Source organism: Erythrolamprus reginae, chromosome 4 (genome assembly GCF_031021105.1).
Source record: "Erythrolamprus reginae isolate rEryReg1 chromosome 4, rEryReg1.hap1, whole genome shotgun sequence".
NCBI classification, from domain to species: domain Eukaryota; kingdom Metazoa; phylum Chordata; class Lepidosauria; order Squamata; family Dipsadidae; genus Erythrolamprus; species Erythrolamprus reginae.
The window spans coordinates 69,540,553-69,558,782 of record NC_091953.1 but is presented as its reverse complement, the minus strand read 5'-3'; the positions used below and the strand labels follow the sequence as shown (position 1 = coordinate 69,558,782).

General features: G+C 37.1%; 1 protein-coding gene across 2 annotated transcripts in view; it reads left to right on the top strand.

The window, feature by feature from the left end:
- Positions 1–813: 813 nt before the first annotated feature.
- Positions 814–18,230, top strand: part of TSPAN7 (tetraspanin 7) — a 210,265-nt gene continuing 192,848 nt past the window's right edge. For both annotated transcript variants that reach the window (XM_070750576.1, XM_070750575.1), the window contains exon 1: positions 814–4,091. In XM_070750576.1, the coding sequence (XP_070606677.1) occupies positions 4,011–4,091 (81 nt within the window). In that variant the 5' untranslated portion in view covers positions 814–4,010. The remainder of the gene's footprint in view (positions 4,092–18,230) is intronic.

The following is an 18,230-nucleotide window of genomic DNA, read 5'->3' as shown; positions in this document are numbered from 1 at the left end:
TGCACTTGTTTTACTGTTAATAAAGATTTTCCTTCGTTTTTTATTGACTGTCCTGAGAGGGAAGCTAGTGGGCGGGATGTAGTCTTAAATATGCTAATTTTTAACTCTGTCCCTGCCAATAAGGCTGAAGAATAACCCACATTGCACTCTCCTCGCGGTGCATCGAGAAGACCGTTCAGGTAAGGTCAACGGTTCTTCTTTATTGCTATGGATAGATTGCACAGCCAGTTGTTATTTCTTGTGTTTCTTAATTTTGTATCTCCTTGCTTTTTCTCCTTTTAATACCTTAACTCAAGTTTAAGTTTTTTCCACTATTTCTTTACACCTCCAGAACTCCCCCCCCCCAAAGTTTAACTTTCACATTGTCTTATGGTCTCATATTAACAATAGTGATTATTCTTTTATAGCTTAATTTACATCGATAACATAAATATCATTATAATTCTTACATTAACTTACATTTATAGATTGCAGCTTATTCATATCCTTTATCAGGAAAACTTTATAGATACATACTTTGTGCAGTTTATGCTTGCTTCACACAATTATTATTATAAATTCCTTTAATAGAAACACATCTATCTACTATAATATAGAAAGTTAACAATTTATATCCTAATAATGTAATCTAGTAAAAGTGAAAAATAAAATAAAAAGTGCAGTCATCTTATTATTAATTTGCTAATTAGATTAGATTAAATCAAATTCATAATTCAATGACATTATAACCAACTTATACTTTCCCCTTGTCCTGTGATCTCATAGTAGCAATACTATTCTTTTATATCTTAGTTTACATTAGTAACACCAATATAATCATTCTTACATTGTAGCTTGCTCACATATAATTCTTACATTATAATATACTCACATTTATGAATTATAAATTGTTCTAATTTTTTACAAGGAAAATTTTATATATGGACACATTGATAGTGCAATTTATGCTTACTTCAAAGAATTGTTATTGTAAATCCCCTTAATACATATACGTCTATCTACTATAAAATAAAAGCTTAACAATGTATTGCATCCTAATATTATAATTTGACGAGAATGAACAAAAACCGTAGAAAATGCATATAGTCATCTTATTATTAATTTGCAAATTTGATTGAATTAAGTCAAATTCATAGTTCATTTACATTATAGGCAATTTATACAACAATAATAGTTTAAACAATTATATTTTACTCCATCAATTAAATTTAAAGCTTCATTAAAGACAACCAATCACTATTCATATACCATAATAAAATTCTAAAATGTTAAATAAAAGAGGAGGAAAGGAAGACAAAGGGGAAAAAATTCTTATTTCTTTCTTTGTTAAGCCATCCATTTTCATGTTTTCATTCCACTTTTCTTAATTCCTTTTCTCCGTCATCTTTTGGCATTTATACCCCCATCTTCCTTTCCACAGATTTTTCTTCCCAATTCTACCTTCAATTTTCCCTCTCTCTTCAATGTTACCCTTTAAATTTTCATTTGGTGCCCATTTTTCCTCCCTATTTTTATTTATATACTGTAAAACCCAATGAAATCATCATGAATTGCAATGTAATCATCAGATTATTCATTTACAATATCCTTTTCTTTTTAATCATTAATGCATTCATTCTTTTCTAAGTTCATATTTTTCTCCTTTCCTTCTTTGTTTTTCTCATTGAACATATTAAAATCCTTAAAGTCATCATTTTCTCTTTCCTTTTCACTTCTCATTTCCAAAATATCTCTTTTTAAATCCCAATAAGCATATTTTATGTCTTTTATTACCTCATGAGTCTTTTAAAAACTCTGCCAATTCTTCATATTTATCTCCATGTCGTCAATGTCCAATATTGCTTGAGTTGCAAAGTCCAGCTATTATGTCTGCTTCCAGTCTTTTTTAATATCTTGATTTATGCCTTTACAATCCCAATCTCTTATTTTTTTCCACAATAAAGTATCTTAAAAGTTCAGTATTATTCAAATGAATCAAGGCTTTCTTGCAGTAAAAAACAAATTACTCCTCATGCAGTCAATATCATGTTCCTCTGTTGAAGGTCAACAGCTGTAAAAACATCCATAAAGGTTTTCCACCATTGCAATTGTTCCTTCAATCTGTAGATGGCACCCTCACAGTAATATTAAGATGTGTTTTTGCTTAGTTCTATGAAGCAGAATATTTTTATACAAAAAGAAAAAAAGCTTCTTTGCAGAACTGTTAAATAACCATTTCAGTTTCAACAAAATTTCAAATCTTCAAAGCTTAGGCATCAATTCAATTTTACCTCTTTTTTCAATTTGATGATCCTCTGTGGCTAGATAGACACTTTTTAAAATTTCTTATTCCTTTGTTTCCCTTTAATTTCTTTTTAAACAGTCTCTTTAGCATCTATCCACGAAAAAGCACACACTAGTTTGTATTTACTTCCTTCTTCTTACTCTTACCACACTCTTGTATTTTCCTTTCTAGGTGACCTCCACCGATCTTCAATCATGTCAATCTGACCAGTCGTGGCTGCCGCAGTTAGGACAAACTTCTATGAAGCCGTTTTCCAGTGCCACCAGTCAAGGACTCGATTCTGGATTCCTGGAAAGGTTTGTAATCCCCTCTCAGGTCACCGATGGTCCCATTTCTTCCCCACCCCTCCAGGATGATTCTAGTCTGGTTCTGATGGATCCAGATCCCCCAAACAGCGTGGAATCGGGGATCCCTGCGGAGCACAGGGAATTCCGTGTCACCCCGGTGTATGGCCACACCTTCCCTCTTTGGGATATTTCTTTTATAGAAATTCTTAATGGTCTTCTATTCTAATGTGCTTAGAGTGTCAATTTCTTCAGCTTGGGATATTTGTAGGGTAAAGTTCATATTTGGGGGCAGTTTATGTTTTCCTAGTTGCTTTTTGTCTGGCTTTGTTGGTAGCATTGTTTTAGGTTTCTGGCCTTCCTTTTTTGTGACCAAACTGTCTCAGTGTAGTTCCCACCCCACACCTTCAAGACACAATAGTATGGTACACCAGTCATGATGGCAGCCAACTATCCTCTCATTAGTAGAATATGTTTTTCTTGTGCTGCATTGTTGTACTTTTATTACTGAAGTGGGATATACATTATGACCATCTTGTGTGACACAATGTCCTTGTTTTCTATTTAGGAAATAAATCAGCAGCCCATGTGTGAAGATTTTACCTCACCAGACAAACGGCCTATTTATACAACCAGCTCAACAAACAAAGCTGAGCTCTGGCTAGAAAGTAGCTGTTCTCCTTGCATTCCCCTTGTTGCAAGAACCCTTTTGAAAAGGGAAGCCTATGAGGCAGATGGAGACTGAGGAAATCATTTTTTACCAAGTTCTTTTTCCAGGTCTACACACCCATCATGGCTGCGCACAAAGTAGGCCCACCGCGCAATCCTTTCAATGACACCCAAGTGCAGACGCGGCTCCCTTTTCAGCAGAGTCTGGTGATAAGTAGACTGCTTCACATACATCAGTTCCTTTCCCCAGCCGCAGTACCCTGCCCCAAGGCCCCCTCGTGGGGGATGTCTTCCTTCTTTTACTGCGCCACGACTGTGGAGCTTTTCCACCATCCTTCGTACTTATCTGCTTCCCGCCTCAGCACCTTTTCCATAATTAGGGTTTGGGTAGCGGAGATTTTCGTTTCCTTCTTCCCAGCCCTGGCCCTGCCTTCCAGGTAGCGGGGTCCGAGGGTTGAGAAAGGCCGATTAGCTCCTGTTTTCTTCGCCAGTGTGAGTGCACAATAGTGCCATGGCTGCGGTGTGCGGTAGCTACGAGACGGCAGAAGGAGGGGCAGGCTGTGGCGACGGCCCTATAACCGTGCACGAGCACTCTGGAGTGGCCACTTCCAAGCTTTCACCTCGGCCGCAATAATATTGGTAGCGGAGGAGCCGGCGGCGCGAATCCGCCGCTCGGTGGAGGCACGAACGGAGCTCGCAACCCCCTCCTTCCCTTCCCCTTCTCGCGCACACTCCCTCCTCTTTTCTCAGCCAGTAGCCGGGATTTCAGTATTATGGCATCGAGGAGAATGGAGACCAAACCCGTGATAACGTGTCTGAAAACCTTGCTCATCATCTATTCCTTCGTTTTCTGGGTGAGTGCCCCCAAACCCCACGCTCGAAGCAGCCCAGTGAGGGTGAAAAGGGTGGAGGTACTGGAAGCGGTAATTCGCCCCCCTCCCACTTCGCCCCGGGCGGGTTTATGTGCCGTATGCGTTGGCGTCGCCAGAGATAACGGAACGTTGGAACCGCAGCGGCTGTCTTTGCTGCGCAAATGCCTCTTTGCTTGCCTGACCATATTGCTCTCCTCCATGCTAGGCGTCCGTTCCCGGTTTATCATCCTGTATTTCATTACCGTGGGAAGAAATTGGAAGTTTGTGTCCGATTTTCACCCACCTAGTCGCCCTTTTTTTAAAAAAACCCAAAACCTTTCATGAAAGCAGCCCGGGAAAGAAGAAAGTTGAAGGCTTGGTATATATTTCTTATTTTCCTTCGGTGATAGGAGAATTAAAGGCTTGTATTTGATCAATTATCATGGGGCTGGTTGACGTTGCCAGAATTTTGAAATGTGAATTCAGTCTATGAGGATTTTTTAAAAAAAACACTGCTTGAACATTGCGTTTCACAAAACTGTATATTTGCAAGACCTGTATACTTAAACATAAGAAAGCTGGGTACCTTTCAGGATATTTGGGCCACCTAAAACGGCTTTTGTATTTGCAACCAACCCAGTAGATGGATCTGGCTGTCAGCACTTGCTCAATGAAGAGATCTATGATGTTTATGAATGAGGCAATTGGTGCATCAGGCATGAACACCCAGATTATTCAGTACTTAAAGTGCAGCTCTTTTCTTCATGTGATCTCTGCATGAACTTAAATATTTATTGGAAATGGTTTTAAAAACCCCTACATATACATCTAATAAATATATTAAAATAAACGAGATATAAACCTGGGAGGGGGGAAGCTTATTGCTTCCATTGCTTCTGCTTGTATCCACTTAACACTACTACTGTCATAGTTATAGTTTCATAAATGCTTATGCGCATTCTTTTATTGCTGAATCTTCATACAAAGGATGTTGCATGGTAGTTGTTGGAATAGGAAGTGTTATCAATTAGAGAAATAGTGGCAAACCTTTTTTGGCTTGAGTGCCAAAAGGGTGCATGGGTGTGTGATAAGGTGCGTACAAGTGCAATGGGGTATGTGCTTGTGTGATTGCTTGCAGGAGTGTGCTCGCACCCAAAATTTATTATTTATTTATTTATTTATTAGATTTGTATGCCGCCCCTCTCCGTAGACTCGGGGCAATACCTGCACATGCGTGCACACACCCTTCCCCTCATACATGCACACAACCCTTGCACTGCCCCCTGTACATGCACACAGGCCTCACTGAAGCCTCCAGACTTCTGGTAAGCCTTTTGGGCTGTTTTCACTCTCTCCAGGATTCAGGAAAGCCTCCTGAAGCCTGTTTTGTTTTCAAAGCAAGTTTGGAAACAAAACAGTAGTGAAGCTGCCATACTATTTACCTTGAGATAATTGCAGCCAAGCAGGGGTGGCTGCTGCCCAGATTTGGGGTACTGTATGTGTGTGTGTGCAGTGGGGTAGCAAAAATGGAGCTCCACCCTAGAGCACCCAATTTGCACTGAAAGATATTGAAAGAAAATGCAGGGCGTCCTGCATAAGCCATGCCCACAGTGTGATAGTAAAAATTTTTGGTAGCCCTTCACTGCAACCAGGCCTCCCACACCTCTGTCCATTTCTTCTGCAGCCAGCAAAGCTTTCCTGAAGGGCTTTGTAGTCGATAAGAGAGCTCTGGATTTATCGGGAGCTCTGTTATCAGCTGCAGTCCTTTCCTGCAGTCTCTCTAGCAGATAACAGAGCTGCGGATCAATAACAGAGCTCAGGATCAATCTAGAGTTCTGTTATCGGCTGCAGATGCCTTCAGGAAAGCCTTGACAACTGCAGAAAAAATGGGCTGAGATGTGAGAGGCCTGACTGCAACTGTCCAAAACTGAAGAAGTTCCTGAAGACCTCTGACAGCGAAAAGGAGGCTGGGGATAACACACACCAGTGAACTTCTGGTTGGCCTGTTGAGCTGTTTTCGCTGTCCCTAGGCTTCAGGAGGCTTTCCTGAAGCCAGGGTAGAGCAAAAATGGCTGAAAATCAGCAGGCCAGCACGAGCATGCATGTTGGAGCTGACATAGGACAACACCTTGTGTGTCCTCGGATATGGTTCTACATGCCACCTGTAGCATGTGTGCCATATTTCGCCATGATTGAAATAGAGTATTAATGTCTTCTGTATTCTGGTTTCATTTTGTAGTAAATTCTGCCATATGATTAACTTCTGTTTTCAAATAGGCTGTTACCCAGAATAAACAATTGAAAACCATTTCTCATTGTTCCTGAATAACAGGAATAAATTATATGCTTTGATTAACAGTACAGTGGAACCCCGACATAAGAGCTGCTCTACTTAAGAGCAACTCGAGATAAGAGCTGGGAGGGGAGAGATATTTTTGTTCTACTTACAAGCTCAAATTCGAGATACAAGCGCCAAGGAGCTGTCTCCTGAAGCCAAACGCTAACTTCCGCGTTCGGCTTCAGGAGACAGCTGCGAAGCGGCGTGCGTGTTTTAAAAGGTTGCAGCCGGCCTGGGGGGCTCGGGGGGGTGCTTGCAGCTTTCTTTCTTGCTCTTTTTCTTTCTCTCTTTTACCTTCCCTTCCTCTATTTCTTCTTTTCTTTCTCCTTCCCACCTTCTTCCCTCCCTCCCTCCCTTCACTCATTCCTCTCTTACTCTCCCCTTTCATAAGTTTCCTTGCTTCCTTCCTCTGTTCCTGTCCCTTCCCTCTTTGCTTCCTTCCTTCCCACCCTCCGTCCATTCATTCACCCATTCCTCTCTTGATCGCTTAAAGCCGGTCCCTGGTGCAAAAAGGGTTGCGGACCTCTGTCCTACAGGATTGGGTGGCAGAGAAGTTGAACATATGTAAATTTAAAAGTTTAAGAAAGTTTACAAGTTAAGTGAAAGAAACTTCATTATTCATTTATATGTACATGTACATTTCTTCATTAAAAACATGTCTTTCTGCATAATTTAGACTAACTTTGTGAGTTTTTTGAGGGCTGGAACCAATTAAAATTATTTACATTAATTCCTATGGGGAAAAGTCGTTCGAGATAAGAGCTGCTCGACTTAAGAGCCCAGGTCCGGAACGAATTAAACTCGTATCTCGAGGTACCACTGTACTGTTAAACTGAAATACTGCTTCATTTCCAAGTAAATGAGACTAGAACTAACCTTATCCCAAGTAATATAGATTTATATAATAATGAATTTAGATACATGTAATAAAGAAGTTTTGCTTTAATGGAACATTATGTTGAACATTTCTACTCATTTCAAGAGACAGCCTTGTTGCTGATTTCCCTTGTACTATATACAGGTGGACATATTTGTAGATAGATTGCCTCTTTTATTATTCTGAAGACTATTGAACTTGGTATTTTTTTTTAGTTCAAGTCAGAATTTACTTGCAGCTGTTCTAGAGAGAGAAAAAGCATCTTCCACTGCTTAATTATAGCAAAATAACATAATAATAATATTATTAAACATTATTGTGGTTTGTAATCCAAATACATTAAAGAAAAAAATCCTTTTCAAAGTGCTCTTACTAATAAAAAAGATTAATAAATATGTATGAAAATTGAAATGGAGGAGATGTGGAGAAATTTGAAATACTACAGCCTAATTAACTTGAGGCATTTAAAATTTGGATCAGCTTAAAAGATGTTTTAGCGAATAGCATATTAATATAATATAAGAAATCTGAGCAGCTATTTATTATCCAGATGTCAAAAGTAAAGGAGGTAGCATTTGTATACTATAACTTTTAAAATTGAATTATTGATATATTTAAGCAATTTGATGTTGTTGGTACTGTTGTTGGTATTTTACATTGTACTGTGATTGGTGAGAAAATAAAAAATTTCTGTGAAAAAAACCCAAATACATTAAAGAGGTATTTGTTAACAAGAGCTCTGGGTTTTCTAATAGCCTCTGGGGACTGGAATTTTCTTAGCTGCTTGGGCTGTTCAGCAAATTCAAATACAGAGTCTGTCCTATCTTATCAGCGATCCACTGATTAAGAACTCTTCAGTCATACATCATAAAAGTATAATATAATGGTTCCTGTTAGGTTTATTAATAAATATTACAGTACATGCTACAGACTTTAACCATTCAATGTATCAAAAGAAGCGAATGGAACTATTTGAATAGTTAATATGTCATGCACAAGGAGAAAATGCAATGCTTTTGATTGTTTGTTTAATCTTTGCTTAGCAAGCTTTTAAAATCAATATAGGAACAACCTTTTTCCTAACAGTCATCTCCTAATCCTTATCCTTCTATTTTCTTTCCACTTGATGTACAACTTAAGCCTGCTATATAATTTACACGTGTTACATGTACTGTTTTTACAATTCACATTTGTTTTGATTTTTGTTTAAAATTTAGGATTTCTTTTTTTTTAAATGCATATCTCTGTATAAGTCTTCATTTGGGATGCCCAGTAGGTACTGATCTGAATAATTCCCACATCAATTATTTCTATGGTTCCTTCTGTTCCCATTTCTCATTTATTCTTTTAAGCTCATCTTTGAATTATGTTTATTACTTTTCTATCAGCAGTTGTTTTTGTTCAAAATTTCTGCCTCTATTTGCTTATCATTAGTAAATACACCTACTATTAAGTTTACAACAGTTCATTTAGTGACTGTTTGATGTTATAAAGCACTGAAAAAACTGATCATTTTTCACACATATGTAGCATCCCCATGGTCATGTGATTTACATTCAGATGTTTGACAACTGACTCACATTTATGATGGTGTCCAGGCGGGGGTTCCAACTTACCATCGCTACCGGTGCTGATGTGTGCATAGTTCCTGGTGATCGGCGCGTGCATGCATCCAGTAGATGCAGGAATGCATTGCGCAGGAAGCAAATCTCATGAAAAGACACGGGTGTGCAAGATTTTGGTGATCATTTTGCTTTAATGCATGCAAGGAAGCAAAAAATTTCTGAAAATCTCCAAAACCTCATGCATGCGTGCATCCTCTCATAAGGTTTTGCTTCTTGTGCATGTGCAGAAGACAAATATTGCTCCGCCGTGCATGCCTGCCCGCCAGTCACCCGGAGCTGCATGCACAGCTCCATTTCTGCTACTGGTGCAGTGTCCACCACTATTCTGGTAGCAACCCGATACTGATGGTGTCCCTGAATCATGTGATCCCCTTTTTCAATCTTTTGACGATTGAAGTCAATGGTGAAATCAGATTCATTTAACCACAGTGTTATTAATTTAACAACTGCAATGATTCACTTAACAAATGTGGCAAGAAAAATTATAAAATGAGGCAAAACTCACTGAAAAAATTTCTCACAACATAAATTATGGGCTCAATTGTGATCATAAGTTGAGAACTATCTGTATGGCAAATACACAATTATTTTAGTCTTTTGTACACATACAATATACTTTTCATTGTGTATTACTTAGGTTCTTAGCTACTAGCATGGAATCATTTGCATATAGAAATATCCATTTGGTTCAGTTCCAAGTGGGGAGAAAGACACTGGAAACAAGGTGGCTGATTGGAAACATGGTTTAATGGTGAAGCAGAACCCCCAAGCACATGTGGTTCTTGATAGTTGACCACAAGGAGAATGGGGGTTATTTATTCTCTCTCTTGGGCCTTTCTCTTGAGTTTCTTGTTCCTGTGGCATATATTCTATTGGTTGCTGTCAGACTCCCATGAGGCTATGCAGGGGTCATAGCTGATTTTGTAGGCTATCTGAGTCGGGCTTGCTTGGAGCTTGGGCTGATACAATGAAGGGGCTTGTGCAGTTCCTATTGTGGCTGAATGCTTTGCCCTAAGGATTATCCTATCGTTCTGGAGCTGAAGGTCTTTTGTTTGTAGATAGGCTGGCCCAGTCTTTCTTAATGGGCACTAAATACCTGCTGGGGCAGGGAGCTGAAACTGAGTTTCTGTCTCCCTTAAGATTTCCATTTTTCTTTTAGGGGAAATATAATATTCTACTTTTAAAAATATTTATCAAAATATTACATTCTTCTGGGAAGGGTGACTTCCCTCAGTACTGCCTATGAGCTCAAGATAATTTTTGTAGTTAAGAATGGCAGGCTTGGGGCAATGAATGGTAAGGGAACCTCAAAGGCTTTTTTAAAGGTTAAAGAATTGGGCCAAAAGACTTAATTCAGTGCTGACCAAATTCCATGAAATGAAATTTAGGTCATATAATCTTAATTTCTCCTTCCATCCTTGTATGTATCTACAGAATTTATTTGGACAATATTAAGAGAATGCAGAGCTGAGGAAATCATGGGGAGAAATGTAGTTTTTCTGAAAATTTTGAAAGAAAAAAAATCTCAACCCAATTAAACTAATGTGAAATCAGTTTGATATTTTAAGAGTATAATGTGTATTACTTGGCATGCCACAAAACCACAGTGTTTTGCATATTAGCAATTGATAGTGAAGTTTATTAATTAATTTAGAAACTATCACTGCATTTATAAGAATTACATTACAATTTACATAGGTTATAAAAATATGCCAGTATAGATAAATCATAGCATAATATATTGAATTAAAAATTCTAACATTTCGGTATAAAAAAACCAGTTCCTTTGAGCTGTTTTATTGGTTCCCAAGGGCACTTTTAGAGGTAAAGAAGAAAGAATTCCTTTCCATTTACTCTGCTTTGAGTAATCATTGCTTTGTCTCTTATCTGCCTGTTTCCTCATTTGCACTCCTAATCTGTTGATGTGAAGTCAGACTTCGCATTAAGATGAACAGAGATCCCTAATCTTTATTAAACTAAACAAGAGAGGCCACAAGAATCTTTTTGTGTGCACTGTATGTGAATGCAGCATTTTATTTTCTGGGAGGAAGAAATGAATCTTACAAATGCACAGTGTTTTGTCTGGGTTTGTTTACTATCTGTATATACCTTACATTTTGATTTTTTAGTTGTTGTTTTGTGTTTATGTTTTTTTTGTATTTTTAAAAATGTAAATAAATCTAATAAAACTATTTTTTTTAAAAAAACTTACAAATTCTGTTTGTTCTTACTATGAGACTTTTAATGAATTTACATATTTGCATAGTTTTAAGGATTTCTGTATAAATAACTTGCCTTAACCTTTTAGATCAGCTTCATTATCATCAAAGAAAATATTTTATTTATTTTATTTATTATTTATTTATTTATTAATCAGATTTGTATGCCGCCCCTCTCTGTAGACTCAGGGTGGCTAACAGCAATAATAATACAATGTAAACAAATCTAATATTTAAGTTAATTTTAAAAACCCCAATTTGAGAAACCAATCAAACATACTGACATACCATGCATAAATTTTATAAGCCTAGGGGGAAGGGAAAGTCTCAGTTCCCCCATGCCTGACGACAGAGGTGGGTTTTAAGGAGCTTACGAAAGGCAAGGAGGGTGGGGGCAACTCTGATATCTGGGGGGAGTTGGTTCCAAAGGGTCGGGGCCACCACAGAGAAGGCTCTTCCCCTGGAATACATAGTTAAATGCATAGTTCAATACTACTAATACAAAATATCTAATAAGGAAAAAGTGATATTATAAAAAAGAAAGATAGTTATAACTAATATAAAACCAAACAATCTTATCAATTCTGTGTATATAAACTAATTCTAATATTATTCTTAATTAAAAAAAAGAAAGATTTAAACCAAGACATCTATACTTATTATTAATCTTCTGTTGTTTTTTCCCCCTTATCTATCCATACATAAACATTGTTCCATGTTTCATAAAATTTCATTTCTTCTTGATCATTTAAGCGTCTTGTCATCATATCCATCTCCGCGCAATCTAATATTTTTGTGATAACTTCCTCTTCTTTGGGGATATTTTCCCCTTTCCAGTTTTGCGCGTAAATAATCCTTGCCACTGTAAAAATATGTATGATTAAGTACAAAATTTCTTTTTTGTAATTTTGGTTAGTAATTCCTAGTAAACAGAACTCCGGGGTAATTTCTATGTTTTGCTTTGTAATCTCTTTTGTCATTTTCTCTATCATTCTCCAGTACATTTTAGCTTTATTACATGTCCACCATTGGTGGTAGTAGGATCCTATTTCTTTCTTACATTTCCAACACAAAGATGATGTCTTGGGAAACATTTTTGCTATTCTACTTGGTGGGAGATGCCATCTATAGAACATTTTAATTTGATTCTCTTTTAAAGAAACTGATTTTGTCATCTTCCAATTGTGCATCCAAACTTTCTCCCATGTGTCTAAATCTATTTCTTTGCCTATATTTCTACACCACAGTATCATACTATCTTTTAATGTTAAATCAATATTCTTGTGAGCAATCAAGTATTTGTAAATTTTCCCAATTACCCTGTTTTGATTTTTAGTAATTAAATCACTTAATAGATTTTTATTTTTATTAAATATATAAAGTATACTGTCTTTCTGGTATCTAGATCTAATCTGTGCATAGTGCCACCAATCGATTTGTATCCCTTCGTCTTGTAATTTAATTCTAGTTTTTAATTTCATTTGATCATCTAACAAATCTTTATATCTTATTATTCTCGTATCCTTAATAGAATTTGGATGTATTATTGCGTCTAATGGGGCAACCCAGTCCGGAATTGTTAAGAAGTGGTTTTTCTTTATGTCTTTCCATACATCAAATAAGTATTTTCTTAGTGTATGTCTTTTAAAATAAGAATGATTTTTGTCTTTATCATACCATACGAAGGCATGCCAGCCAAGCATAAGATCATGTCCTTCTAATTTTAATGTTCTCGTATCCTCTAAGGCAGTGTTTCCCAACCTTTTTTGAGCCGCGGCACGTTATTCATATTTTCAAAATCCTGGGGAACACTGAAAGGGGGGGGGGCGGGCTAAAGAAAAGTTTGGACAAAAACCCCCTCTCTCTTCCTCCCTTTCGCTCAATTTCTCCCTCTTTCTCTCTTTTCCTTCCTTCCCTTCTTTCTCTCTCTCCATCCCTCTTTCTTTCTTTCTTCCTCTCTTTTTTGCTCTCTTTCTCTCTCCCTCCTTCCCTTCCTCTATGTCTTTCTCTCTCCCTTGCTCTCTCTCTCTCTCTCTTGCTATCTCTTTCTTGCTTTTTTCTCTCTCTCTTGCTCTCTCTCTCTTTCACTGTCTTGCTATATGTCTCTTTCTTTCTCTTTGCCTCTCTTGCTATCTCTCTTTCTTTCTCTCTCTTTCTCTCTCTCTGTCTCTCTTGCTATGTCTCTCTCTTTCTCTCTCTCTCTGTGCCTCTCTTGCTATGTCTCTTTTTCTCTTGCTATGTCTCTCTTTCTTTTTCTCTCTCTCTGCCTCTCTTGCTATGTCTCTCTCTCTCTCTTTCGCTATCTCTCTTTCTCTGCCTCTCTTGCTGTCTCTCTTTCTTGCTCTGTCTCTCTTTCTCTGCCTCTCTTGCTATGTCTCTCTTTCTCTCTCTCTTTGCCTCTCTTATATGTTTCTCTTTCTTTCTCTCTCTCTCTCTCTCAGCTGACTGCAAGCGGGAGCCCTGACGGCAGCAGCTGGACGTGGTGCTGGACACCGTATATGCCAGGCACGCAGCGCCAGCATGTACGACGTCCAGCAGCACGTCCCACCGCCACTGTCAGGGCTCCCGCTTGCAGTCAGCTGAGAGAGAAAGAGAGAGCGATCCCTCTCGCCGCCGCTATCTCCCCGCGACTGCCTGCGGCCGCTGCGGCCCCCCCCACTCCCATCGGACACTTGCCGTCGATGCCAGAGAAGCTCCAGCTGGGCGGGGCGCTGCCGGTACTTCCGTCCTGGGGCTCCCGCTCGCAGCTGTCCCCCGCCTCCTGCTCGATGTCGCGGTTTTCGGTGCTCTCCTGCTGGGCCCCAAAGAAGGAAGGCGGGAAAAAGGTGTGAAGAATGGAGCTCTCCTTCTTCCTGCCTTCCTTCTTTGGGGCCCAGCAGGAGAGCGCCGAAAACCGCGGCATCGAGCAGGAGGCGGGGGACAGCTGCGAGCGGGAGCCCCAGGACGGAAGTACCGGCAGCCCCCTACCCAGCTGAAGCTTGGCGGCACACCTGGCCATGTGCTGCGGCACACCGGTTGGGAAACGCTGCTCTAAGGTTATCCAATTTTTAATCCATGTTAAGGCGGCTGCCTGGTAATATAATTTCCAATTTGGGAGGGCAAAACCTCCCCTCTCTTTTATATCTTCTAACATGTTTATCTTGATTCTTGCCTTTTTGCCTTGCCATAGAAATTTTCTAACCACATTTGTTAAATTTTTAAAAAAATTTACCCCTGGATTTATTGGGATCACTTGAAATAAAAATAAAACCTTGGGTAAGATAGTCATCTTAATTGTGGCAATTCTTCCCAGAAAAGATATTTTTAAGTTATTCCATATTTCTAAATCCTTTTTAATTTCATTAATTAATTTTATATAATTATCATTTTTTAATGTTATTATTTTGGCTGTTAGCCATATTCCCAAGTACTTTACTTTTTTAACTGTTTGTATTCCAGTAATACATTCTAAATTGCTTTCTTGTGATTTATTCATGTTTTTTGTTATAAATTGTGTTTTATTTTTATTTATTTTCAAACCTGCTACCTTACCATATTGTTCTATTGTCTGGATTAATCTTGGTGCTGTAACTATTGGATCTTCCATTATAAAGGTCAGATCATCTGCAAAAGCCTGGACTTTATATATCTCTTTTCCAACTGTTAACCCTTTTATCTTTGAATCTGCTCTTATTTTTATTAATAGTGTTTCTAAAGTCATAATGAACAGGAGGGGTGAAATAGGACATCCTTGTCGAACTCCTTTATTTATTTTAAACGCTTCCAATTGCTCATTATTTAATATGATTTTTGTTGTTTGTTCTGAATAGATAGCGTCTATTAAATTAACAAATTTAGAGCCAAATCTCATTTTATTTAGTTGCATTTTTATAAATGTCCAATTAACATTATCAAAAACTTTTTGAGCATCTAAGAACATTAATGATAATGTTTTATCTGGATGTTGCTCATAATATTCTAATACATTAATAATTGTTCTAAGGTTATTTTTAATTTGTCTGCCTGGCAGGAAACCATTTTGGTCTGAGTGGATTTTACTATTTATTACCGTTTTCAACCTATGCATATATTGCAATAAATATTTTATAGTCTACATTTAATAATGATATTGGTCTATAGTTTTTAATTTTTTCCATTGCTGTATCCGATTTGTGAATTAAAGTTATCAAAGATTCAGACCATGATTTAGGAATTTTACCATCTAACCTGCATTCATTAAAGATTTGCAACATATTATTTCTTAATGTTTCATTTTCTATTTTATACCACTCTGCTGGGATAGCGTCTGGTCCTGTGGCTTTGTTATTTTTTTGCTTCTTAATAGTTGTAAGGAGTTCTTCCATTGTTATAGGACTCTCCATCCTCTCCTGTTGTTCTTCTGTTAATTGTGGTAACTCTGAACTTTCTAAATATTTAAATACTTCATCTTCCTCAATATTATCGTCTTTATACAATTCTTTAAAAAAACTTTGTACTATGTTTGCTTTTCCTTCTGTGTCATATTTTATTGTTCCATCTTTGTCTTCTAATTGTTTAATTAATTTAGATTGTCTCTGTTTTCTCAGTTTATATGCTAACCATCTACCTGGTTTATTGGCATGTTCAAAATATTGTTGCTTAGCTCTTTTTATTTTTTCCAGTATTTGATTTTGTTCTTCCAGTCTAATTTTATGTTTAATTAATTTTTTTCCCAAATCCTTATTTTTCATATTTTGTTGTGATATAAATTCTAATTGTTTTAATTCATTCGTTAATTGTTCATATTTTCTTTTCTTTTCTTTGTTGTATTTTGCTGTGTAGGATATTGTTAATCCTCTTATGTATGCTTTAGTTGCGTCCCATAAATTTTGGGGAGTAGTATCTGTATTTTTATTAATTTCAAGAAATATTTTTAATTCCTTCTCAATCCATTCTTTACATTCTTTCTCTTTCAGAATATTTCTATTCATTTGCCAATTGTAATGCTTTTTACTATTTCTCATATAGACTATAACTGGGTTATGATCCGCCCAAGTATTAACATCTATTTCCACCTCTTGTATATACTCTGCTGTTGTTTTGGGAGCCCACACCATATCTATTCTAGTCCAAATTTTGTGGGGGTTTGAGTAGAAAGTATATTGCCTTCTTTGGGTATGTCTTTCCCTCCAAATATCATTCAATAGTAATTCTGCTTTCATTTTTTGAAAAGTGGAGGGTAATAAATTCTTTTTTTTCTTTTTACTATTTTTCTTCTCCCCCGAGTGGTCTAATTGCCTATTTGTTATGGCATTAAAATCTCCAATAATTAACATATTTTCCAAATTTAACTCTATAATTTTTTGATGTAATTTTTTATAAAATGCAATTTGATCATCATTTGGGGCATATATAGAAACAATAGCAAGAGGTCTAGGTTCAATATTAACCTGGACAATCAAAATTCTACCTTCGTTGTCACTAAATAATTGTTTGGAATTTATAGAACTCTCAACATACATTGCTACTCCTCTTTTCCTTTGATCTGCTAATGCAGCATACATATTTCCAATTTTAGTATTTAGCAATAAGTTCCGATTACTTTTTTTTATATGTACTTCTTGAAATATAACAATTTGAGCCTTTTGGTTCTTAATTTTAGAAAATATTTGTTTTCTTTTTTTTGGTTCGTTTAGTCCATTAACATTTACTGAGAAAATTTTTAAGTCTCTCGGTGTGGTCATTTATTGTACTTCTTGGTTTCCCACTGGGGTTGCTTTCTTCTGGCCCCGTGGTCCTGCTCCTCCACTTGTGCAGATGCCCCCATGGCTTCCGCCTGCATTGCTTCCAGTTCTCTTGTTAGCTGTTCCATTTCGCTTATTCCACTATTTTCATAAAAGTCTCTTGCTTGATCCAAATTCTCCAACTTGTATCTTGTTGATTTCCATGTCAGTGACAGTCCTTGTGGAATAAGCCAGCGAAAAGTTATATTCTCTTTGATCAAGAGTTTGGTCAAAAAATGGTAATCTCTTCTGTTCTCTCGGACACGTCTTGGAATTTGTTTTAATATTTTTATTTCTTTACCTTTGTGTTGTAATTGACCAGTTCTTGACCAATGCAATATGTCTCTCAAAGTTTTTCTTACAAATTTGATGTGAATCTCTCGTGGAAGGTTGAAACAACGTATGTAGCTATTCAAAATTCTGAAAAGTTCATCGATTTCTTTTATTATTTCAAGTGGGTCTATCTTGAGGATTTTCCCAATAATGTCAGCCATAATGGCCTTTAAATCTTCATCCTTTTCTTCTATTATATTTTGAAATCGTAGCCCATATGACGCCCGTTGCATTTCCAGATGTGTAATTGATTCATCATGTCTTCTGTAGCGTGAATCCGCTCTGTCCTCAAGGTGATCAATTCTTTTCTCCATTTTCTCCGCCTTTTCTTCAGCTGCTTTCATTCGGTCTTCACTGTCTTTCAAGGTTTGTTTGATCTCCTTCATCTGGTCTTTCATCTCTCCTGTGTTTACTTTCATTTCAGCCATCTCTGCTTTTATTTTGTCTCTCTGCTGAGTTGCATCGCGTTGAGATTGAAGCATAAATTCATTTAATGCAGTTAGTGTCTCTTGAATTGAGGCAAGTGAAGGTTGTTGTGGTTTCTCTTTCTCCTTCTCCTTGGTAAACATAGTTGCTGATAAGACCGGCTGTGTGGGGGAGGGATGAGGTGAGCCTTGAGGGGACGATGCAACAGATGTTTGCTTCTTAATTGTTTTAGTATAGGTAGAAGTACTTGACATTTTGAAATTTAAAATTAGTATTATTTTATGTTAGCAGTGTGTAGAAAATCGCTATAAATTCCAAACCTACGCAATTAATTACCCTAAGCAAACCACAGTAAAAATTCAAATACACACTGAAATTTGAAATATAGTTGAAGTACAAATGCAATTAAAATTCAATATTCAAAATATGACTCGTAAACTCTTATTACTCTAAGTATCAAGAAAAAAGAAATTGGTTTGGCACAGCAGGAGAAGAGAAAAAAAAAGGAAAACCAAAGGAGGAGGAAGGAGGAAGAAAATAGAGAGAAAGAGAAAAAGAGAGTAAAAGGAAGAGGGCAATCTAA